The following is a 26,396-nucleotide window of genomic DNA, read 5'->3' as shown; positions in this document are numbered from 1 at the left end:
GGGACCCCCGCCTTGCCGGAACAGCAGCGCCGTGTTCCACTGGCTGTGTAGGAGCAACTAGACAGCAGTAGCTGGAGTCAGTGTGGCCTGTAGGCTTATGATGGCAGAGCTAACGTGTAGCAGTTTGCATTTCTTCCGAAGCTGTGTGGTTTGAGTGTGTTGTGGGGTTTGCGTTTAAAATAATGAAATAACATTTCTGGAGGTACTGTTGTAAGTATCTTTTGGAAGGTGCTGCTCATGTAAGGCACCGTGTCATTAAGTGAATATACGTGGAAAACATTTTTGTGGAGCTTTGTTTTTGGGCTCTTCCTTTTTGTCTCCTCGGCCGCATGTGAAGTGTGGCACTTCCTCTTTGTATTGCATCGTGTTGCCTTGGTATGTGCAGGCCGAAGGCACTACTTGCAGGTGGATGAAGTTTGCTACCTCTTTTCTGCCTAACCTGATGCGTGCATGTATTACTCTGCATATTTATTAACAGTTACTTGCTCAATCCTTTCAAATCCAAGTTCAGGGCTGTATTCAGTATTTGGACTTAAGCATTTTCACTGGGCAAATAGCTTATTTGACTAATAGAGCTTCTAGCGATCACAATTGTGACGGTGAAACTACAAATCTATTTTTAAATGGTATTTTTGAGTTTCAGTCAACAATTCTGGCAGTGAACTTCCTGAAAATATGTATAGAAACTAAATGGAAAGGCTACGAATTCCTCGACTTAATAGAAGTAGCAGTAGTTTTCCTGCCATACTTGCCCATTGTGTACTGAACTTGAAGATAGTAAGGAGTAGGGTAGCAAGACTATGCCACCTTGCTGGCAATATACTATACAGGGATATTTCTCACTAAGGCCTACGTATGAACTAGGTGTCAATTTACATTATTACCAGTATTTTGACAGTGCTCAGAAATAAGATGTGAGTGTGCCCTAAAGCTCTTGCAAGCTAGTTCAAACTAGATTCAGGTTAAAATAGGTGGAAAAATGGTACAGAGTGAAAGTCATTAACAGTCTGAACCTCTGCCTGCCTGCAAAAATAATTAGTGCTAATTATACCTCATTGAGTATCCTTCTCGTATTGTGAAGCACAAAACCACTAAATATGATTAGTGTCCATTAGAATAATTTGAATCGGGAAGCATATGATTTCCTAGGGTGGCTGTGCACATGATTCTAAGTAGTTCTACTTTCTCCCTCTGTTGTTACTCCACTATTACAGAGGCTATTGATCACAGGTGAAAAATCTTGGTATATACCAGCCTCCTCCAACAAAAATCCTTGGACCTCCTTCGTTCATGTGAACTGTCTTCAATTTACGGATAATTTATGTGTATTTTATTCACTAAATCCAGACTCTGCTTCCTTGCTTTTGATGACAATGAGAAAAACCCCACCACATGGTCTACTTCAGATACAAACTGTGCAAGTCCATGGTGAATTCTCTGGATCTGTAGAACATACGTATGCAATTTCCTTCTGACTGTGCACAGGGTTACATAACTACAGCTCTGAAATTTGGTCTGTGAATCTCTTCATTGTTCAAGATAAGCTTTTAACATTCTGAACACTGTTGGAATGCTTTGTACATGTCTCCAAATGGCTTTTGCTAGCTGTGGGCGAAGGCCTTGGGGTGTCGGAAGGTTAATTTTTATTGCTGTAACTATTTTTTATATATATATATATATATATATACACAGAGGTTTGAAGGTCACAGAATTTTAAGTTCTGGAAGAATGCAAGACAACATAGGGCTTCCTCACTTGTATTAATGCCATTTCTGCACCCTTTGCACACAAATTTTAGACTAAGTAGCTTGTATCTCCTTTTATTTAAAGCCACTTCTAAGTAATATGGAAGTTCATTTCAGTCAAAAAAAAAAAACCCCGGAAAACCCACCCTGATCATTTGCGTTACTTAAATTGCTAAAAATTACCCTATATATCAATCTGAGCTAGGTGGATCCAATAAAAAAGATACCAATTTAAATAAGTACTTTACAATGGCAAACTTATAACTTTTCAGCAGACTAAATCAAATTTAGCATGGGAGCAGCAAACTGATACACAAAGGATATACAAATACAAGGTCCAAGGATAATTAAAGAACCCCTCTTACTGCAGTTTTCATACATGCTAAGTGCATTCTTGGTTATAATCTAACATTCAGATGTTCTCCAGCTGAAAAAAGAAAGAAAGAAAAAAAGTAAGATTCTCTGTATTTTGAAAGTCACTGAAAAAAAGAGACCTGAGAAGGATTCAGTTGCTTGGTGTTTTATTTCACAAAAGAAAGAACATCTCAGCAAATGTGCAGTATCATACTTTCCACATATCAGCAGAGCCCAGGCAGCAGCAAAATGTTACTGATCTCTATGCTTTATTGGATGTTAGAAGGGAAAAATAGTAAATTGAGGATAATGTTCAGCTATAAATATTGTCAAATATATCCCTGGTTTCAGTCTGGTTTAATTAAAATAGATCTCATGCTGCCTCCTGTTGGTCACCTACAAACAGAAACACCTAAAATTAGACTCCACATTACGAACTGCAGACAGCACAATTCTATAGCCTATACCTTACCTACTACTAATCAGAGGAGGTATACAGCTTTCTTCATGGAGTAATACCAGAAATAAATCTGACCCAGTAAATCTACTCCATTTTGTGACTATAATGAATTTTTAACAGCAGTAAACTGACTTACTACAAATGTATTTAGAATATAGAAAATAAATTCATTAGTACATAAATAATAGAGTAATCATCAGGTCTGTGCAAACATGATCAATATAAACACCTGAATAATTGATATTTATTATAACAACTAAACCAGTATGATAACATTACCAAAGTGCCATAATGTTTTGATAGCATTCTTTAAAAATTAAGATTATCCAATATAGTCATTACTGGATATTACAATCCCACATACAATATATATTATCTTTATGTATATTATACTGGTCATGCTTATAATGTGTTCTGTGACATAGAATACTATTAGAAATGTTTTGGTTACATCATTTAAGTGCAAGTAGTAGATTATAACTTCACATGCAAGCTGTATGTTTTAAACATCTTACTATATTTCAGTGAGAACGTAGGTAATCATTAATCTAGTCATTGACTACTTTTAGAGAAAGGTACTTTTTCATAAAGTACTGTGAGCTTTGAAAAGTCAGAAAAAATATAGAAAAACTCGCTCTGCACTAATTTTGTGAGTTTTTAAAAATTGCATAACAGCTGTGTAAAGCAGACTGAAAAATCTTATTTGATCCAGACCTACAGCAGTTATTCATGCAAGTAATCCATATTCTTCGGAGTAGTGTAGTTGACTTCGCTGAGATTTCTTACATCATTAGTAATTAATCACAGGATTTGGAACATAGGCCCTCAATTCTATCGTAAAGCCTTGTTTTTAACCATGACTTTCTAACACAGCTTCTTCTGCACTCAATTCTGCTATCGGATTTAACTCTCTGTATGTGGAATTGTGGCAAATGACCTTTTTTTCCTCTGTGAGAGTTGTAATACAGGCTTACCTACATAACTGAAGAAAATTAGTACTATTTCACAGTAACTTCTCTCTAAGCAATGGTATAAAGTAACTGACACTACTACATTATTTCCTGATCACTGAGCAAGAGAGCTCAACTCCATTTGAAATCCATGAATGGTTTGTCAAACTGGGAACTGACATTAGTTCCTGTGCAAATGTAGCATAGAATATTAAAGAAGCATGTCTATTTTCCAAATTAAGCTTCATTCAGTTTTCACCATATATGCTAATAATGAGTAACTTACCACACTATGTCATTGCTCTGTCTGTTGTTATGTGCCAGAGGCTTATACGTACAGCAAGTAGCTGGATGGAAGACTGCCAAAAAAAAATTTGCTGTAAGGAAAAACTTAGAGGAAAGAGCATCACCTGAATTACTTACTCACTTGCTGTTTATATGACCCAGCAATTTGGTCATGACAGTGGCAATTAAAAAAACTTTGCAATTCTCTAGTCTATTCCAATTTGCATAGCTATTTATACCCATGTACTATGGGCATAATATGTTACTTTTCTCATTGCATAAATTGCATACTCCTATTACTCCGGTATAGAAACAACACAAAAACACAAGCAAAGGAGAATTGGGCCTCATAGTCTGATGAAGTGACAAGTTGCAATAGCTAATGGTTAATGAAGTCTCTATGCTACCTTGAGTAGCTGTATTAATGCTAAAACTACTGTTCTCCTATATGTCTGTTTTTCTCCTACTGTTTCAATAAGCAGGAATAGTATATCTCTCCTAAACTATTCAATACATCTGCTTTGCAGTAACAAAAAGTAGTTGTGTTCCAATAGAAAAATGCTTGGATTTCAGTGTGGTGATTGTAAGGTTACCTAGCTAAGTGTAGTTATAATACGATTTGGAGACTCACTATGAAAAGAGCAAAATAAACGTAGAAGTTGCCTGAAATACTGTAATAACAAGCTATTTACTTCTACAGAACTGACACGCATTTTAATACAAATAAATTATTGAGTGGGAGGGTTCCACTCTATTAATATGTTCTCCAAATGTGCGTAATTTTCATATACCTCCTTATGAAAATATTTATGATGAATGTTATCTAAACTTATAAAGGTATCTGATAACAAATTAGAGAGACAATCACAGAATTGGAACTTTCCATTGTTTACTGTTTAAAACAGAAGTGTGTTGCTAGGCGATATTAAGCTTTAAGCATTAATGTTGAGCTTGAGTTTTGCAAAAAGTACATGCAGTAGTGATGTGATAATGAACTTACCACGGTCATCTCAAGCCATATGAAAGATGTTTTAGACGCCTCACTAAATTTTGTTCATTTTAAACTGCTTGGAAAAGATGTGCTTAGGTGTTTAGAACCATTCTGTCTGGCAGAAGATAAGCTTACTGCTTAAACAATAATTATATGGAACATAAAGGCTCCCAATATCTTATTCAAATAGCTGGTAGGAAAGAAAATTCTCAGGCTGTGGAAGACTACAAATGAATTTATGAAACCTAGCTAATTTTTTCAGTGTCGTCCCGTCAGACACAGGTCCCGCTTTGTATGCATGAGATCAAATTTACTTCACAGTGTATGCCTAGACTAATATTAATACTAAAAGTCCATTACAGTTTTAACATTATAATAGATGACTACTGAAAGTTTATCAAGCAATATATTGTGTAGTGTTTACCATGTAAGATTTTAACACTTAAAATTACAATGAAGTACAAGATAAAGTGTTTTAACTCATTTAAACCACTATAGAAGTTAAAAAAAGTATTTCTTTTACCTCAGAAATACTCTTTACTTTGACTTTACATATGGGGATTTATTTTTGTAACTTTGTATTTGATGTATGACAAGATACGAACTTTTCCCCTAGTTAACCGAAGCAACAACTAAAATTTATTTTACAGCTTGCTGCTGTAAGCAGCCTAGTGGCCGCTTAGTAGGTAGCACTGGAGACTTCAGAGATGGAAGACTTCTGTTAGAAAACACCCTAAAGTGTTTTTTCTTTAGTTAACAGCATGACTGAAGCAAAGATAACCACATGAATCATCCATCCTGTAGAAATCTTGCCCACCCTGCAATGTTAGCAAAGTTTATCATGCCACAGTTAATGGGATGAAAACAGAAAGTACAGCTACTACTAAGGCACAAGGATGGAGAAAAACTGGTAAAACTGAAGAGCTGAAGTAAGATGACAGGAATTCTCAGTCTCTTCAAGTTAGATACCTGGTTTTAATGCTGTGAAGGTCACTTTGGCTCTTGCCCTTGCTAAGGTCATTCTAATAAGACAAAGCTGACAATTAATTCCTCTTACAGGTTTATGAATATAAAAAACCTAAATAAAACAACACTAATGTAAACTTCTTTTAAACTTCAGTTACATAGGGAAAACAGTATCACACTCAGTTTTCTCACTCAGCAATTTGTCTACTGGGACAACTGTGAATATTACAGAAATAATGGCACATATTACACAATGAATTCCTCATGATTATGCTTTTTTGAAAAGTAATATTTTGAAAATTATTCAGATAATTACAGAGAACACTTGCATATAAAATGAAGTAATACTTTCTAGATAATGAGTAGCATGAATGAGAATTTAATGGAGTCTTCCAAAAGCAATTCTACAGCATACAATTTAAACTGAAGATTTAAACAAAACAGTACATATTTTTCCATCTGTAAATTAATACCTAAAAAGCTGTTCTAAAACTTGTGCATTTAAATAGATTCTTTTGACTTGGGAGTTTCAAAATTCTCCAGAGCAAATTGTCAGTACAGATGACCAGGGATCCCTATATTTATTAAACTGAATGACCTGACAGTAAAACTCAGTTAAGGCTCTTGGCATTGGTGAAACTTCTTCCCACTCAGACCTACTGCTATGGTAGACTTGAACTTCATCTGTGATTTCTTCTGGAGCATAATCACCACCTAATATATAAATTTTGTCTTCTGTCCCAACTGCCCCTGCATTAAAGCCAGCACATTCAAAAGATCCTTCCCCTTTCCAAACACAGGTTTCTGGGCAAAAACTGTAGACCTTGTAGGTGGAGAGATCACATATGTACAATGTACAGTTCACTGGAACGGCTTTGATGAGAGTTGCATGGAAAAACTGCCCAAATTCTGCTACAAGCTCAGACCACTGATCAGTCATAGCATTATACTTAAAGAAACAGTCAAGAGATGGATTAAAGGCATCAGTAATCTCAACTTCTGAGCCAAGGACGTAAATTATATTCTGACATGCGCTTGCTTCTGGATAGTAGATACCTCTTGGTAATTGGCTTACAGATTTCCAATCTTTGGAAAGAGGATTATAGGATTCTACATCCAAAAGACTTCGGGTCTCTTGAGCTCCTCTGGTCTTTCCACCTATTACAAACAGCTGATTTAAGGTTACAACAGATGTGTGCATTGTCCTTGGTTTTTTCATAGCTGACACTATGGAGAATTCATTGCTGACTGGACAGTAGCACCAGGTTTGGTCAGTGGCATCATGGAATGGTTCAGCAATGTGAAGCCTGACAGTCCTATAACAATTCCCTTTGCATCCTCCAGTTATAAATATTTTTTCTCCATAGCTAGATAAACTTGACCCTGGAAGATCAATCATGTGCGTATGTGGTAGTTCTTTCCATTTATCTGTTTTGATGTTGTAGCAGAATGTATGTCTGTTTTCTCCATCTTCATCAGTTTTATGAACAAATATATATTTTTCTGTTGTTGAAGGACGTGCATCTGGAAACAGTCCACTAAAGTTTTGCACACTTTTAACTGCATCATTGATTATTATTGAGCAATTAGCACTCTTAAGTAAGTGTTCTTCAGAATGTAGAAAGTCCTGCAAAGTCTTTTCAGGTAACTGGTGTAGTCTCACTTTTCTAATCAAATTAGGCAGGTATTTCTGTCGTGTTTCTAAGTTGTGTTTGGTCCACTGAAGGACAGCTTTCAACACTGATTCTTCCTCAGGGACATCTAGTTCATCAGCCTCAAGACATTTTTGTAGTATCTCAAAATTCATCTCCAGAAAATCACTTGATCTGAGCAGCAAGGAAAAGTGGTGCTGTACAAAATCGAGTGCATGATCAAATAAGCGGACAGAACCGTAACTTTCTGATAGAGAAAGCAACTGTAAGCAATTCACAAGATCAATACTTTTTATTAAAAAGTCACTGCAAGCTTTGGAAAGGAGTGAAACTTGAAGAAATGACGACAGTTGGAAGAGCATTTCCACATTATCATTTGTTATCTCTGTTTTTCCTGTGTAAGCATAATCAAGAAAAGCTTTCACTGCCTTGGGTGATAGATTACTAATAGTAACATTGCCATCATCTCGTTCTTTCATATTAACTTCAAACATGGCTCTGTGAATAAAATATAGAAGATAAACACACAGATTAAAGATCTAGCAAACAGCAGAAGACACTGATGTGAGAGGAAGGAGACAATCGGGCATATAAGGTGGGCAGGCTGTAGAGGTCTAAAATGTGGAGGTTCTCATAAGTAATAATGCATTTGCTTGATATGGTTGAGGAAAAAAGGAGTGGTGATAAGAACATATTCACAGTGATGGCTGATAAAAATGATAGCAGCACCTGTGTTTTGTATGGATTTTCAAAGAGAGCGATGAATTCTGCAGCTCTCAATGTGAGAGAAAATGTGAAATTGTTCGGGGCAGCAACAGTTTCAACAGTTTGAGAAAGAAAGGCAGATTTAAAAAATATACAGTAAAAAAGCCCCATGATTTAGGTCATGCAGTGTGGGTGAATATAGAAAATTAAGCAAAAAAAGGCCTTCCAAATTGCAGGCTGAGCAAATGGCAGGATGGATGATGGGTGCATTCCTCAGTAATAAAAGTAGGTGAGGGGTGAAAGAGGAAAAAAAAAATGAGGAAACTTAGTTTTTGCTTTAGAGGTGTCAAATAGATGTATAGGTACAGGCAGATGTCAGAAAAAATGAGGTTTTGACATATGATTGCATGACAATGAAACTTGTGCAGAAAGTAGATTGTGACTGAATACAAAGACGATGGTTGAAGTCATGGAACAAACTTGATGAGTAGATTTGTGTAAATTTTATTACAACTTGGACTACTTTATTACTAAATATGTAATAACATTTAACTATTTCATACAATCTAACATAGCAAGATAAAATAATTGAAATTTTTCAAGCCGATAAGTGCTGGCAACAGAATAGTGCTGCAACATCACTTGTCCTACCCTCCCAGAGCCTAAGCATCAGCAACATTGTGATAGCAATGGCTTCTGAATTTGACAAAAGATAATGGTGGAGAAAGATTTAGATAAATCATCAAATACTAAATATATAATCTAGATTATTAATATATCATAGGTAGTTCCTATTAAAAAAGAGTATTATATCATAGTTCAGCTATACAATTAGTATCTGTATAGTATGTGATTTTTAAAATCCCATATTTTATGAAGCCAAAGAGAAAAAAAAAATATCACTGTGTATAGCATACATTTTGGGAAGTTAACATCAGGTAAAGCAGGAACTTGTCTGACCTCCTCAACAAGAACATAAAATTACAATAAGACACTTAAGTCCCAAAGACCTTTTTGCATACTAAATGACAATCCTTAGAAGCCTTTCCTCACTAACCCAACACCTATGATACAAATCCCTAAATTACAGAGTAAAATAGGAACTGAACAATAGTAGTAGAAGGAGAGCAATCTAGGCAAAGGCTTTGATTGTGAAAGCTAACAAGTAGGGAGCAAAATGTTGCTGAATCTTGGGTTTGCACAATGAAACCAAAACTAAGAGAAGTCCAAAGGCCAAGGAAGACAAAAGGTGTTTCATTTTAAAATTTATCTAGTGGACCTAGGTACTTTTTATTCCTTGAAGGCAATAAATGGGCCTTGCATTCCAGGACAACTTATGAATTTGATGGCTGCTCTTATCAACTATTACATGCAGGGAGAGGTCTCTCCTGGCAAATTTTAACCTGAAGAGCCTGTAAGTTGTGAAAAGGACAGATACGTTACCATGTGCTTAGCTTCCAGTGGTAATTTTTAGAATTAGTTATTTCATCTTAATATTCCTTTCTACCAAAGCATCTCTGTGCTGTCAAGCAGTAAACACTTGAAATGCAAGTAGTTCTGTGTGTCAGAGAAAAAACAAATCTGCTGCTACACTGGAGAAATAGCTTATTTCATCTGCATTTCTTCCTTTTACAGTAGTCCTAAGAACATGTCTAGCCTCTATCCTCTGTCATATATGGCAGACTCCCACAGACTGTGGGATGCTCCAGGCCATGTGAAAGTAACACTTGTCACCTATGCATGGGCAACTGAATCAAGGTCATTAACTCATTTCCAGGAGCTCATTTTTTCATTGTTGGAGCATCTTAGCTCTCTGTTTTAGTAAAAAGTGTATTTTGAAACAGACTTTTAGCATGGAATTGTGAGTTTGGACCTTACTAATAAAAAGGTTAGCAAGGTTCTTCATAAATTACTATCCTGTATGTGAATGATCTGTCTGCCCCTTAAGAATCCATAGCTTTAAGCACCAGAAGGAAGACCACAGATCCATTTCATGCTGAAAGGCTGAAATCTGTAGTTTGTAAAAAAATATAAGTTAATATCAATACCTCTGAAGGCACTCCACTAACCACTCATCTTACACAAAATCCAGTCCTGTTCCAAAACCATGTACAATTTATCCACAGTTGCTCAATGCAAGATGTATTTGTAATCAACCTGTTATGTTTCACAATACAAATGTGTCAAAGTACATCGACTGTTGCATACAAAGTCAAACAATACCCTTGCAGACCTTCAAGTACAGATACGGGCAACGGGCAGTCTTAAGGACACACAACTTGTGTCAGTTCTGCCTAACAGCAGAACCATGCACTTATGGTTTGACATTTGTATTTCAGAGTATAGAATGCTGTCTGAAACTCAAATTCATAGAGTCCTCATGTCACTTTGGAAATACAAACAGATGTATTTGGGGTATGGTTAGGCACCTAACACTGTAGTTTTGTTTTGGTTCTTTTTTTTGCTATCCTTAATAAGATGTTTGAATGCTTTGCTCAAAACTCTGCAGACATACGTAAGTTGTGACAATTTATTTTTTAATTTTTGTAATTATATTCCTTCCCTCCCTCCCACAGAACTTACAATCCATTTCCTGCAAACTCATGCCAAAATTAGGTTTACCTGAAAAAATCACTGCACGCTGCCAGTACACAACGATGACAAGGAATTATTTCATCTTTCACAAGAATTTTAAAGTCAAAAAATATATTTTGTTCTCTGAACTTTTGTAGTACTTTTAGAATTTGTTGTCCATGACCTTCAGCCACTAAGGAATTGATTTTATTTTCAGGAACAGAAATTCCATTGCAAATAGGTCTGCTAATGTAATCCCGTTGATTGGCCATGGTTTCTTCAATCTATTCCTGAAACTGAAATGGAAAAATAAGTAATTGATTCTACAATCTTATTATTAAAAATAAATAAATAAAAAAAATCAATATACCATAAAACAAACAAAAAAATCCCCAGCATTGAATTTGGTTTGTAAGTCCTATGCAGTTATAAATTTGTGTTGTGACTTTTACACTGAATTTTGTTTGATAATAATACTTCTACTTTGCAAAATATATACATATAGCATACTTTGAAAAGTAAAATATCTGAAATATATCAAAGAACAACTCTACAAATAGTACCCACCTGTATGAATTTTTTCAGTAAAGTCCACAGGAAGCACACCAAGGAGTGTGTTAAAATTTTTAATGGTCATTCAAGAGAAAAGACTAGTCCTAGGCTTACCCTAAAAAAAACCCCAAGCTCTTAAAATTTTGTGTAAAATGAAGATGGAAAAGGAAAACTTTGTTACATATTTTTAGATTCCAAAAGGCTCACCTGTATACTACAAACCCGCAAACTCAAAGCAGACCAGTGGTCTTTCTACAGCTTACAGTGGAAGGGAGATAAAGGCTCCTAGACTACTTTCTAAGTGGATTCCCATTAGGCATTCTGGAGTAAAATAACAGAATACAAACAAACACCGACAGCCTGGCCTAATCACAGGATTGCTAGGGCTTACCAAATAGGGTCATTTAGAGATGGTTTGGTGACAGTGCAACTTTGAGTGTTTAGTCGATACTGATTTTATCTTGTACCTCTAGTCTTGCTTAGGAAGCTGTATGTTTGCTTACAGCATATGCTGCACACTGTGAGCTTCATTTACAGTGGCGTAAATTAACTGGCTTCAGAACTGATTTAAATTGAAGACAGTGCAATCTCCCTTTCAGCAGCCAAGTTCTTCTGGTGAAAATCCCTATACTGAAGTGCATTGTTTGTATGGTATGTTGGTCTTCACTATTTTTTACAATATTTTACTCCACTTTGCCAACATGAAGAAACTTTAAACTTGAACATATTTTATTTACACCTATTTAAAGAGCTATTTATACTGCTACAGATGCATAAAGTGCCCTTACTGCAAATTTGAGTCAAGCTTGCCTATTTTAAAGCTTAAGGAAACATTCCAGTGTTTTGCTATTGCAGGATTTTGCTTCCACAATTCCAATTAAAATTAGCAACAGATAATGGCCCACCTGAATTGACAAAGAAGGGGATAAAAATTCCAAGCCAAACCCGGAAACCAGAAAAATATTGGTTTTGGTTTTTAATTTCATAAAAAGGCTTATCGTGACAACGTGATACATTCAGAGAAACTAAGCCATCAGGCAGTCTTCTTCATAGAAGGTACTTTCATAGCAGACTGATCTATACTTTATCTAGTCAGGTAGCTCCAACCACAAATAGACCTCCATGTCTCCTGGAATAGAAGAGATCCATTGATCTTGCTGCCAGCACTGGCACCCTTGGAGCAGGCATCTTCTCCTTCCCATGGCCAGACAATCTCACGTATTCACTCTTTCCATTCTAAGCCTGAGGAACTAGGAAGATACAGAAGAACAAGACCACCATTTATTCTGATAATGTATGGCCTCATAAACTTCCATAAATCATAAAGCTTTTTTATATGTCAGAATTCTCTAGCGTACCCTTTTCTTATGAATTTAAAAGCCTGTTCCTCAAAAGACTGAATCTTCAAAAGCAGAGTTGTGTCACTAAAATTAGTTTCCTACATTTGAATGAAACTTTAAAAAAAAAGTAAGTGAATTCCAAGCATGGAATCTTTACATGGCATCATGTAAAGTAACACTTCTAAAGGGAATGTAAACCTTTTCACAAAATTCTGGAATTCATAATAGATAGTAGACGTCTTTCTCCTTTTACATGTAATTTCTATAGCGAGCTCCAATGTACATCTTGCTTTCTGTAGGTAAAGTTACCAATTTTGGTAACAATCAACTTTGTATAATGAACACAGAAACATCTAATGTCATCAAGTCCATCTCTGCTATTTTAGGCAAAGACATCATGTAATCACTTTCATAAAAGCAATTTATGTTTCAGAAAGTTTTCTTTTACCGCCACTATTTCCACAGAAGGACTATCCCGGTACATTGGTGCCAAGACTGCAAACCTTCTTTTAATTACACAATCAATTTATTAATGCTTATATATATTTGTTCTTCTGTCAAAATTGTCATTTGACTTAATTTTCCTTTGTATATTTATTCACTCTTACAATTATCAAGACTGTTGATATCCTCTCTCAATTTTTATTAGAATGAACAATTGTCAAACTTTCCAAGGTCCATTTATATGACTTAATTTGTTTTATCCTTATTATTTCTTGCAGTTTCTCCCACTCCAGTTTGATCTCATATTTCTTTCACTGATATCAGATTTGTTGTACAGCATTATGGTTAAGATCTCATCAGTGTCTCACTACTCCAATTTGTAGGTCATCCAGTGCATCCTAATCCTAATCTGTAATAGCAGTGTCTCCTGATTTTTTATTAAAAGCAAATTTCAGCAGTGTACCTCTAACGTTTTTGTGTATCATTAATGAAGATACTAATGAATACTGTGCTATGGCTTAGCCTAATTCATCCTCCCCTCCACTCCATTAAAAAAAAAAATTAAAAAATTCAACTCTCATCTCCCTTGTAGCCAATTCTTGCTTTATTTGATAATTTTGGTACTAATCTACCAGTTTACTGGATCTGTTGACGAGTCTGTTCGAGCCCTCCAAAATATATTAACAATTCAGCTAAACCTTGGTATGTTAAACAAAGCCAACTAGCATTTATAATTATTTCATGCATTCTTCTACAAAGCCATATGAATTAATTGATAGTTATATTTATAAATATTTGATCAAGTTACTGACAAAAGGGTAGAAAACATAGTGAGTGCAGACATATGTTGCGTAGGTCTGGAGTTCAGGAAAGCTGGGCAACGACCCTCCTTATATTTGCTCCATTTACTCCCACAGGATTCCAATTACAAAGTCTGTCTTTATGTGGATTACCAAGAACCAAATTCCAGTAGATGGTTCATTAGATTCAGGATCTCCTACTTTTGTTTCTTAACATGCCGCTGTGTGTGACACAGCTTCTTATCATGGCAGGCAAAGGCTATATACTCAAGCCCTCTTCCATCATCTGACCCACCAGGTACTTGTCACACAACCAGCCTTCCAGCATCTCCTGTAACATGATGCATCAGACCCTGAGTACTGGCGTTATGTGACTGGGTATTGCCTGCAGTGAGATCAAATGTGTTCTCTGATGTGACCAAATTCAAGCTACCCTACCACTTGATGAAACTTCTCTGCTCACATACTTAATGTTTACACATCTTACACTGACAAATGCCTGGTTAGCTATTAGCCTGGTTTTCTAAAAAAAAAAACCCTCCAAAACCAAACCCCCTTAAAGTGGGCTTTTACTAATCATGTGACATAATACATAAATTGTAGTTCTTTGGTGTGGTGTGCTAGCTTTGTGGAATTATCACCTACCACCCATCTTTGCACAAACATGAAATAAATAGCTCTGTGTGTAAGATTGGCTTATTGCACGCTGGGTATTGAACCCCAGTTGTGGGACAACAGTTTCTGGTGACCCAGACGGGATGGCCATTTTAAGCCTTGCCCAGATTGTCCTGCTGCTCCGGACAGGAGATGGGACCAGGAGGGACTCCAGCACGCACCGACATTTTGATTGGGGAATCCACCAGTTCCTCTCTACAGAGAGATGACAGGCACCTCAATGGTGCAATGCCAATACAAGATATTTAAAGGGAGGCAAGGGACAATGGAGGTAAGTAGCTGCTTTCAAAAACACTCTGAATTGCTCTGTGTAAGATGCACCAAGAAGGGCCCGCAGCAGGAGCTTAAAAGGCTTCTTACTCTGACAGGGGGATTGGAAAAAGGTATATGTAGCTGTGGGTTAAGAAATTTCTCCTGGGAAATAATAATACGTGTAATATGGGTGCGGCTGCCTCTACCAAAGTATCCCTGTGTACTCCCTTAGGATGAATCCTGAAAAATTGGAGAAAGTTCAGAGGAGATCCCCTGAAGAAAGATAAATTAAAACCTTATTGTGCCCAATGGTGGCTCATGTATGAACTGGAGGATGGAGAAAAATGGCCAGAGAATGGATTATTGAATTATAATACTATTTTACAATTAATGTTGTTTTGTAGAAGGATGGATAAATGGGATGAAGTTGTGTATGTTGATTTGGTTTTCGTTTTAAGACATAATCATGAAACCCATAAAAATGTACATTGTTGATGGATGATGCTGATGGAATGTATGTATTAGCAGAAAGTGCTAATGGAAAGGGAAAGAAAAAGAATTGTAAAAATTGTGAAATTGGAAAAGAATGTAAAGGGAAGTGTGCTAAGGATGCTGGGGAGGCTGAAGGTGTGAAGATGTTGGTCCCAAAGGGGAATCCAGTAAATGTAGAGTGAAGGGATGAGAAAAGGAAATCATGGGATAGCAGCGACAGTGAAGATGAAGACCAGGCCACATCCGGCTCAAGTGCACGGAGTGAGAAATTTAGCCCAATCTCAGGGAGAACAAGGGAACAGCATCCCATTATACAAGCTCCCTTGAGACAGGCAATAGGAGCGGAGGGACAGCCAGTATTTGTACATGGCCCGTTCACTACCTCAGATCTATTGAATTGGAAGCAATCAGTGGGGTCCTATTGAGAAAATGTGGAAGGAATGCCCACAGAAAGAAAAATTATTTGCTGAATCCTCAGGAAAAAGGGGGACCAGAGTCAGGTGTTGATCAGATTATGTTAGAGATACCTGATACCAAATGAAGTGGACTGGAGGAGAATACTGAGATTTCCCCAGCCAATCCCCTGGTTCCCGTAAAGTTGGGGAATGAAGTTACAGACTTCCTGGTAGACAGCGGGGCAACCCATTAGGTAGTACCTAGTTGTAAGGGGCCTTTAAATAAAATGTATATGCCAATTGTTGGGGTCACAGGAAAGCGAGCTCTTAAGCCGTTTTTAAAACCTATGGAATGTACAATCAGAAATACTACATTGACTCATGAATTTCTATATATGCCAGAATGCACCCTCCCATTGCTGGGACATGACCTATTGTGTAAATTGAAAGCGCAACTGACATTTTCTGGTAAGTCTATTCAGCTACACGTGCTTGAAGAGACAGCATGGAGGGCTCAATTGTGTCTAGTGACCGAAAAGAAACAGGAGGGGACTGGAATCTCAGAGGAAATTTTGGATGCTGTAATACCCCTGGTACGGGCTTCCAAGAAACCTGGACGAGCCAAAAACGCTACTCCAGTAAAAGTTGAATTAAAATCGGGAGCTCAACTGGTAAGGAAAAACCAATATCCTATGAAATTAGAGACCAGAGTGGGCTTAGAACCATTGATTAATACTTTTGTGTAGTATAGATTGTTGCGGAAATGTCAGTCAGAGTACAACACTCCCATCTTGCCAGTTAAGAAACCTCAAACTCAAGAGTATCAGTTGGTACAAGACATGAAAAAAATTAATAAAAGCACAGTTCATGTACATCCAGTTGTCCCAAATCCTTATACCTTGTCAGCAATTCCAGAAGATAGTGTGTATTATACAATGTTAGATCTAAAAAATGCCTTCTTTAGCATCCCCTTGGAAGAAGAAAGCCAGAAAATATTCACCTTTGAGTGGGAGAGTCCTACCACAGTGAGGAAAATACAACTCTGCTGGACCATGCTGCCACAAGGATTCAAAAATCACCCAACACTGTTTGGTAATGTACTTACCAAGGAATTGGAAAATTGGCAAGGTAAGAATCCTTCCATTGCTTTGCTGCAGTACATAGATGATATCCTACTTGGGGCAAAGACTGAACAACAATGTAAAATTGCAACTATGGATTTGCTGAATTTCTTGGGACTGGCTGGATATCGATTATCTCAGAAAAAGCCTCAAATAATACAGGCCACTGTAACTTACTTGGGATTAGAGATATCTCAGGGAAAGAGGAAACTAGGAGCAGAAAGAAGTGAAGCTATGTGTTGAATAGCTCCCCCTGCCCCTAAGAGACAACTATGAGGGTTCTTGGGAATGGCTGGATGGTGTAGACTCTGGATACCAAATTTCAGCATGATTGCCAAACCATTACATGCAGCTATGAAGGGGCCTGGGGAAACTTTGGAATGGACACAAGAGTGCTGGAAAGGATTTGATTCCATTAAAATTGAACTAATGAGAGTCCCTCCTCTGCGTCTGCCAGACTTAAGGAAACTCTTTACATTATATGTGCATGAGAGGGAACGTGTAGCATTGGGAGTCCTGACTCAGACTCTGGGAGACTGGAAAAGACCAGTAGCTTCCTTCTCCAAGCAGTTAGACAAAGTAAGCAAAGGATGGCCTGCATGTTTGAGAGCTGTGGCTGCAGTGGTGGTGTTAGTTAAAGAAGCCCGGAAATTAACCTTGGGGCAGCCTGTCACAGTTTTTGTACCACATGCAGTGATAGCTGTACTTGAACAAAAGGGGCACCATTGGATCTCTCCTCGCAGGTTAGCCCAGTATCAGGTGGTGATCGAACCGGATGACATCACTTTAAAAATGTCTTCAACCTTAAATCCTGCCACTTTAATGCTGGTAGACAAGAAGGGAGAACTGGAACACAACTGCCTGCAAGTTATGGAACAGGTATACTCTAGCCATCCTGATTTGAAAGATGTACCTTTAATCAATCCAGAAACTGAACTTTTTACAGATGGAAGTAGCTTTATAATGAATGGAGAATGGAAAGCTGGGTATGCCATGGTAACCACCCAATACCTCTGTCAGAAAGCAGAAATCATAGCTCTAACTTGAGCTTTAAAGCTGTCCAAAGATAAAAAGGTAAACATATATAGACTCCAAATATGTGTTTGGAGTGGTCCATGCACATGGAGCCATTTGGAATGAGTGTGGATTGTTATCCTCTCAAGGAATCCCTATCAAATACGGGCCAGAGATTTTAAAACTGCTGAAAACTGTTTTAGGACCAAAAGAAATTGTGATTGTACATTGCAAAGCTTACCAGAAAGGACAAACCAAGACAATTAAAGGAAATCAAAAGGCAGATGAAACGGCTAAAAGAGTTGCAGAAAGAGGATCACTGACTGGGGCATTGATCCCACCAAGAGAAGTTCAATGGGAACCTCTGGAATATTCTGAAGATGATCAACTTGCTAAATATTTAGGAATGTACCAAGACAGAGGAAGGAAGGTTAGTGGGTAACTAAACATGGACAGGTATTGATCACCACCCCAATGGTAAGAAAAATATTAAAGAAAACCCATGATGAATCCCATATGGGAGCAGATGCTTTGGTTGCGAGCATTAAAAGATATGCTGCAGGACCAAAAATGCAAGAATTAGCCTATGTAATTGTATGACACTGTCAGCAGTGTTGCAAGAATAATCCAAAAATTCAAAGAAAGGGTCCTTCTGAAGAAGTGGGACAAGGCTGAACCCCAGGGGAATACTGGCAAATGGATTTTTCCGAACTACCAAAATGTAACCAGTTTAAGTACCTTTTGGTGTTGGTAGCTACTTTTTCTGGGTGGCCTGAAGCCTTCCCATGCCATACCAACAAATCTAGAGAAGTAGTTAGAATCCTGCTCAGAGCAGTAATTCCGAGATTCGGCATGCCAGAAGGGATGTCATCAGACAACAGGCCTCACTTTATAGCTGAAGTAGTTCAGGGGGTCGCCAAGTTTCTATAAATACAATGGGATCTACATATACCTTGGAGACCCCAATCAAGTGGGAAGGTAGAAAGGATGAACCAAACCCTAAAGAGCCAGATCTCAAAGCTGTGTCAGGAAACGCAAATGAAGTGGGCAGAAGTTCTACTTACAGCATTAATGAGAATTTGGGTCACTCCTAGAGTAACAGAAAAAGTGAGTCCTTTTGAAATACTGTATGGAAAACTGTATCCTGCAAACTCAATGCTGGGAAAAGGAGACCAAATGCACATAAAAGGAGAAGAAATGTTGGTTAATTATTTATTATCCCTGTCGCAGACTTTGTCTTCCTTACATAGGTACCTTAACCAGTGAGCTCCTTTACCTTTAGACTCACTGGTGCATGAATTCCAACCCAGAGATGAAGTTTTCATCTGTACCTGGAAAGATGAGCCTTTGAAAGAAAAGTGGAAAGGACCTTACCTGGTGCTACTTATCACTTATACTGCTGTATAAAAGTGAAAGGTATAGATTTGTGGATACACTATACCCACATGAAGAACGCTCCGCAGAAGGGATGGATCTCTGAAGAAACAGGATCACTGAAGCTGAAGCTCTCTCAATCCCAGTAAACTGTGGTTGGGACTTTAAAAGGGTCAGGTATTGAGTTAGACTGTATACAAGGCCTAGTATCTTTGTATTGCATTTGGATAACTATTTTCATACTTTTTCAGATATACAGATTTCTTTCAGAAAAGAAATGAAGGAGCTAAGGAGGGTGATACGCCTCTGTTGCCAATGGATAAAGCTAAAAAATGCCAGAGCGCTCTGTGGGGAACCAGGAAATCCATGGGAGCAGACTTGGCATTTTACTTTGATGCAAGAAACAGTACAAATGGCAAAAAAAGTCTAATTGTTGGATCCGTACTCATTTCCCCAAGTATTCTAACAAAGGTATTCCTTTAATAGGAATACCCCTCAATTTCTCTTTCCCAGAATTTGTAAAGCATGTGCAGAATAACAGTGACCAAACATCATACAATGACAAAATAGGACAAGAATGGAAAGTTCACAATTTACCAGGAAATTATTATCAATGTCTAGAGAGATGTAATTGTAACACAGACCGGCTGCTACCTTCGAAGAAGTAAAAGAACTTCTAATCCAGAGACCCACAGGATTTCACACCTTTGTGAGGTGGTTTATTCCCTGGTTAGGAGTTAGTGAATTAGAAAAAGCTATACTAAACATTTCAGCTACAATTGAGAAAATTGGAAACGAGACTTATGATGCTATTAAAGCTTTACAGGAAGAAGTATCAGAATTAGCCAAAATCACTTTGTAAGACAGGATGGCTCTCAATATGATGTTAACCTCTCAGGGAGGGGTACGCACAGTTCTAAATACTAGTTGCTGTGTATATGTGGATCAGAGTGGTAGAATTTCTACAGACCTAGAATAAATCTGGAGACAGACTAAAATGCTCCATGAGATACAAAAGGATGACACATCTTACGGATTTGAAGAAACATTTAAATGGTTGACTTCCTGGTTCCCCGATTTAAGTTTATGGGTAAAAAGGTTTTTGAGCTATATAATAGTTGCTTTAATAGCTTTTGTATGTATTTACGCACTAATATCTTGTGTTGTTAAATGTTGTTCTACTAATGGATCTAAGGTTTATGAGAAAATAATTTGAGGTGAGACTGATATAAGAGAAACCACACTGAGGTTCCTCTTTTACAGTCTCAAAGAGGGGAAACGTAGGCATATGTTTGAGTTCATGCCTAGACTGTGGCAATACTGCTTAATTTAGTGTTAAACATGATGCACTGTCCTTTAAGAAGGACCATTACTCAATAATTTCACTATGCAGGCCTGATTACTTTTTATCATACCTTACTAACAACTATGCCCTTGAAGAACTAGAAGACTGATAAAAAGGGAACATCCTGCCCCAGAAGGCACTGAAGGCCGAATGATTGACAAAGAAACATGAAGTCAGAAAAACTGCGGTAACTAGGGGAAAGGTAAAGGCTGCAGGGGGAGATCATGACCACCAACTCAATTCAAGACTGGAAAGACTTGCCCCCCCGCTTGCAAGGAGCATGCTTGGTAATTTACATAGCAAGTGAGCCTAATATAACTAACCAATAGTAGATGAGATGGTGACTACTAACCAATGAACGTAAATTTAGGCAGGTTTTTACTAATCATGTAACAGGATAAATATGTTGTAGTTCTTTGGTGTGGTGTTCTAGCTTTGTGGAATTATCATCTAGTACCCATCTTTGCGCAAACATGAAATAAATAAATATCTTGGTTCTGTGTGTAAGATTGGCTTACTGCACACCGGGTATTGAATGCTGCTTGTGGGAAAACATTAATATATTTGCCCTGTTTTTCTGCTTGAAAGTCACATCAGACAAGTGGCCTGTTGGCCATTACGGTGAAATTTGATACCTACTGCAATGTTATTAAGGTTAACCCCACATAATACATGCTTGGGGAGATATATGCACCTCTCAAAGCTATCTGTACAGATCTCCAGTTGAGGGGCAAGGCATTCTGCACACCTGTTGGTTAAGTGGCAAGAAATGGCCAGCCTATGTATAGCCACAAAGCAGCTAGCAGTTGAACAGCAGGAGGATAGAGATAGTAAGCTGATTTTAGTCATTACAGTCCATGAACTAAGGGACCACCTGGGAGCACTGGAGGGTAAGAGCATTCTTATAGTTTGTCACAAAGTCCACTAATAAGGACCTAGACCTCATTAGTTCTGCTGTTCACAAGACCCCTCTGTTTTAACACTGTTCTTTTCCCAAGACAATAAGGGATGGAGCAGCCTAAAACATAATGAGCTCATTGACCCAGATGCCAGGTAAACACACTGAGAAGTCTGATAAGCCCATAGTCAAAATATGAGATATACACCCATTCCTATTATTAGTATCTATCTATTGGTTAAAAGCTACAATAAAATGTTTAATTGACCTTAATACTTGTACACCAAGCAAACAGCTGCCAAAAACACTCACTGAATTTCTAGAGGAATTCTTTTACTTCACCAATGCTAATGTTCCCTTTCCAAAGATAGTTATAAGACATAACGTATTTATATTTTCTTTTAGTTGGCACCATCAACAATCCTTCTTAGATGTACTTACAATTCTATATGTGGAAGAAGTTGAAATGTGTAATTTATTTGTTTATACTTACCCTTCAGAAAGTCCAGCTGCCCTTTTGAGTATCAGTTTTATAACCTGGATATTTGTTGAAGCCTAGATATTACACTAAGAGTCTGTAAACACAGCATACTGTTAAACTTAGATAGGAGTCCAAAAACATCCAGGACAGCCATTTGCAGAATATCTCAACAGACATACACTAAAATCATAACCACTGCAATATGCCTCCTAGAAACGGTGTTCACATCCATTCCACCAGACTTGAAACACCAAAGCAAACAGAACTGCAGAGTGAACTTTGAGCAGAGATGAACTTCTGTTTGTGCAGGGTCTACTGCAGTTTTCTTATGAAAGCACCGATCAGAACATACTTATATAAAGTACATATATTCATAAACACTTTTGATGAAAAGATTTCGCTAATCCAACAGTCAAATTAGCCTTAGGGGCTGTGACTGACAGATAAGATGGTTACAAAAGTTTGAATGTCCTAATGAAGTTGAGAATAGTATAAGATGTGCAATTAATTCTAAGTGAATAACAGAGGAATATTTATTAAACAAGGAAGGGCAAAGGCCTGTGTAATAAGAATGGAGCACAAACACCCAGATGAGAACACAGGGTACAGAATGACACTGGAGAAGACTTACACCAAACTATTTTGATCACTATAATATTAAGATAAAAATATATATACAGATATGGTTTTTTGTATATATTTGTATATATTCCCCTAGGGGAGCCTAGTGGATGTTGTTTTGTGAAAGTATTGAGCATACATAAGTATCGTGTATATGTAAGTTAGCACTTTGTCAGAAAAAGCGTGTTAGGGCCATGCCTGCCTGACAATAAACATAACCGAACCTTTGTAACAGGACTGAAGCCTGAGACTGTTCCCAGCATAACAGACACCAACCTTGCATGAGGCATGTACACATTCAGACAGTACAAATAACATTCTGTGTGTAGATGTTCTCTCCTCTACCAACAACAGCTGGCAAAAAGAGTCTAAACTCAACCTTTATTTGGTACTTTACTATTTACAAACAATTGTAAAACAATCTATCTGCTTTATCTCAAAGCACGATATAGCTGTGCTACAGCAGTCTCTCACCAATTATAAAAAAGAATATTCATTCTTAATACTTCTTAGCAGATATCTTACGAGAAATAAATTGTTCTTCAGGAGAACATTACCTTTGTCCATTAGCCTTCTCCCAACTTGGATAGTATGTCTTACTAGATAGCAGGATTTTAAAAAAGAGAAATCATAAATGCTGATATTTTACAGCATACTTTATGTACCTAGGAAGAAAGAATTAAGACCAACAAAGATAAAGAAATTGTATACATTTCTCTAGAGAAGTTTTAGCTCTTTTTTTCATACAAAATTTAACTGTACAGTTAATGTAAGTTTTGAAAAAGTCAAGGTCAGCATTTTAAAATCTAATATTAAAAAATAAGTATTATATTATTAAGTCTACGATATACCCATCCAGATGATTTGCTATTTTCACTCCTTATCTATTCAAAAGGGGAGAAATTAATAACTTGTTAACAATTTTTAAAGACATCACTCCCCACTACACATCTAATTTAAGAGCATCTAATTTATATTCAGCAAGACGAATATGAGCGGAACAGGTATCTAAAGGATTTGGTGACACTTCTAATTGCTGACTTAAAAGATAGGAGTGGATTGAAATGTAATTAAATTATAAATACTAAGTACAAAGTTCTGTACTTTTATTATTATTTTTGTATTATTGTTTTGATTGATGCTGACTGTCTAAGACTGAAACCAGACAGCAACAGAATTCCAGGTTCCTCTTTGGAAATCTCAATGCAACTGAGTCTCACAGCTTTTTCATAAATAACTGAGCTTCAAAGAAAATTAATATTCAGTCAATAATTTTTAGAAAATAAAAAAAGATGCATGTGACCTTCTGAGACATTTAATCCACAAAAGTGGCATTTATCAATAATACATGTTGAGACAGTATTCTAAGAAGAAAAGGTGACACAGAGACTTTAAAGCTTTGGGTTCTTTAGAAGTGATTGAAAAAAAACCAGCTTGGAAAGAAACCCCAGCATAGTTCCTATAGGAAGCAGTGAAATTGCACTGATTCCTGGAGGCTTTCCAAAAGTGGAAGATTCCCTCTCTGCAAGCAGTGATCTTTAATTGCATACCCTCTCACAAACAGATGAATCCATTAAGATAGAGAAAATAATCACTTAGAAGAACTTAAACTGACCAGATTCTACCATAAAGCTAAATTTCTCGAATACATGAAGTTCCTTTAGAAATTATTTTCTTAGGTAAAAAAGTTCAAGAACTCTAATTTTCATTTTCAGAAAAAAAAAAATCAGAATTAAAATGCCATGCTGTACTTCTAATTCTGGCAAAAATAATAACTGCAAATTCTGGAAGAAGAAATAACTGCTTTTACTGGGTTCTGTAGTCCGTCATTTCTGTATGTCATTAAAATATGTGTTTTTTTCAAAACACACATGCAATTTTAAGCAATTTATAGAATAATTTAGCATAGCTTATTATCATAGCATGTTTTACTTATAATAAAAATGTGGGTTTATATTGAACTTATTCATATTACATATTATACAGTGCATCTTGAATCTCAGTTTGCACTTACATGATACTTATTTTTTTAAAAAAATCAATAAATATGCTAGTGAAAAAAACTGCTGTATGTTTACATCTCTCTAAGTAGAATGCATTGACAAGTCAAACCTATTAATCAAACCTGAGGGGTTTTTTGGAACTAGGTAAGATCCATATTCCGTTAGAATTATCACATATCAGGAACTACATATAGATATGGCCACAATTTCCTCTTTAAAGTGTGCAGAATACAATGCCTGAAACGTAAGCCTCAGCTACAATTTGATATTGGTGAATAGCATTTTCCTGGGTTTTTTTTCTTACTGTGCTAAATCGTCCTCTGCTGTCAGTTAACTTTGTCTCTGTCTTTGGATAATACGTAAGGGAGTATTTGTGACATCCTTCCTTGACTAAATAATGAAAAAAAAATGGAAACCATATTTAAAAATAAGTGAATTACACTACGGATTCCTTGCTGAAACATTTTTTCCCCAAAATGTCACTTCTGTGTTTAAAATATTTTGCAAAGACCAACCTATACTGAGTTTTAACTGAGACTTCTTTAGGCAGAAAGACAGGAGTTCTTCTGGCCTGTGTAGAAACAGCACTTTTGCACATTAACAGGGAGCTGGGAATGCTAAACAACAACAAAAAAAGAAAGATTCTAAGAAATACCTGAAATAATATAATTTTCTGTATTTTTGCATGATTTGTACATGGTCAATATAGAATGGTTAAAGCATAAATACTTCTGAAGGCAAGCAACAGAAAGGAGGGTCATAAATTTTCAAACCGACCCTAAGTTTTTTAGCCATGCCTCAACTTCAAAACCAAATTCAAACAAAATTACTACCTTTTGATGATTTACAGATGGCCTATAACTGAGGGCACAGGGAATGCAGTTCAGACAACTACACAAAGAGCACCGAAGTCTTTTGTTTGGACATACTCTTTAGAAGTCAGACTCAAGCTAGGGTGATACAGTGCTTTGCATCCGAGGTGTGAACAACCGTCTCCTCTTCTCTAGTCAATGCAAAGCAGCAAGTGCAGGGAAGGCGCACAGGCCGCCCCCGCTGCTGCAGCTCCCGGCATGTGCCAGCTCTACAGCGGCCGGGACGCTCCTTCAGGAGCACGGACGTACAAACGGCAGCGACGGGGAGAGTCACCTGCCGTAAAGCCATAACGGTGCCACGGAGAACCCCCAGCGGACACTCTCCCCAACGCGGTAAACGCGGCCCGGTCTCGCACAAAGCCGGCGACAGCCAGAAGTTACAGGGAAATTACATTCTTTTTGCCAGGGCCGCGGTTACCGGCCACCCCCAACCACATCAGGCCCCGCAGCCCGTCGGCGCCAGCCTCAGAGACCGCGGCAGCCCCGTCAGCCCCGCCCCTCGCCCCACCCGCCGGCGGGAGGGTAGCTGTGTCAGCGCCGCTACGGAGCATGCCCACGCCGCCCGCGCATGCGCCCTGCGGCGCCGCCGTTCATTCTAAGGGAGGACTAATTCTGGCCGGATGGTGCAGAAGGCTTCCCCTCCTCTCGCAGCGCGGCCGCGGGGCCCGGCCACGGGATGTGGCGGTCTCCAGCGCTGTCACCTCTCCGCAACCGGCGAAGTGCTAGCCCCCCCTTAGCGCTCCCTCCGAACAGCGCGCACCCACCTGCAGCCAACACCAGCAGCTCGCCGACCAGTCTGGCCCACCCTCCGCAGGAGCAGCGCCAGCAGATTGGCTCCTTCCGGTGTCATTCTTCCGCTTCTTCTACTTGGAATGGTTCCCGCGGCCGTCAATCCTGCGAAAGCCCACCCATCCACCCGAGCGGGTTCCTCTCTGTGCTCGCTGACGACACCATGGGTGCAGTTCAGCCGCAGGCACCGCCTTTCCCCTGATAAGTCGATACCTGGCGCATTCCCCTGTCACTCACAGGGCACTT

The 26,396-nt window shown here is 37.9% G+C and overlaps 1 protein-coding gene across 3 annotated transcripts; it reads right to left on the bottom strand.

The window, feature by feature from the left end:
* Window positions 1–5,959: 5,959 nt before the first annotated feature.
* KBTBD3 (kelch repeat and BTB (POZ) domain containing 3) lies at window positions 5,960–26,320 on the bottom strand. Of its 3 annotated transcripts, XM_010562107.1 has the most exons (4): window positions 26,126–26,320; window positions 11,250–12,484; window positions 10,731–10,978; window positions 5,960–7,901 (listed from the first exon to the last, which is right to left on the bottom strand). In XM_010562107.1, exons 3-4 carry the CDS (start codon window positions 10,952–10,954, stop codon window positions 6,281–6,283), a joined length of 1,845 nt encoding a protein of 614 aa, XP_010560409.1. In that variant the 5' UTR covers window positions 10,955–10,978; window positions 11,250–12,484; window positions 26,126–26,320; the 3' UTR covers window positions 5,960–6,280. The 3 variants fall into 3 exon arrangements, with proteins under 3 accessions (XP_010560409.1, XP_010560410.1, XP_010560411.1); XM_010562108.1 differs by lacking the exon at window positions 11,250–12,484; XM_010562109.1 differs by lacking the exon at window positions 11,250–12,484 and having other exon boundaries at window positions 10,731–10,972.
* Window positions 26,321–26,396: the final 76 nt, after the last annotated feature.

Source organism: Haliaeetus leucocephalus, unplaced genomic scaffold (genome assembly GCF_000737465.1).
Source record: "Haliaeetus leucocephalus isolate CR32 unplaced genomic scaffold, Haliaeetus_leucocephalus-4.0 Scaffold155, whole genome shotgun sequence".
Lineage (NCBI taxonomy): Eukaryota > Metazoa > Chordata > Aves > Accipitriformes > Accipitridae > Haliaeetus > Haliaeetus leucocephalus.
This window is presented reverse-complemented; position numbering and strand designations above follow the sequence as displayed.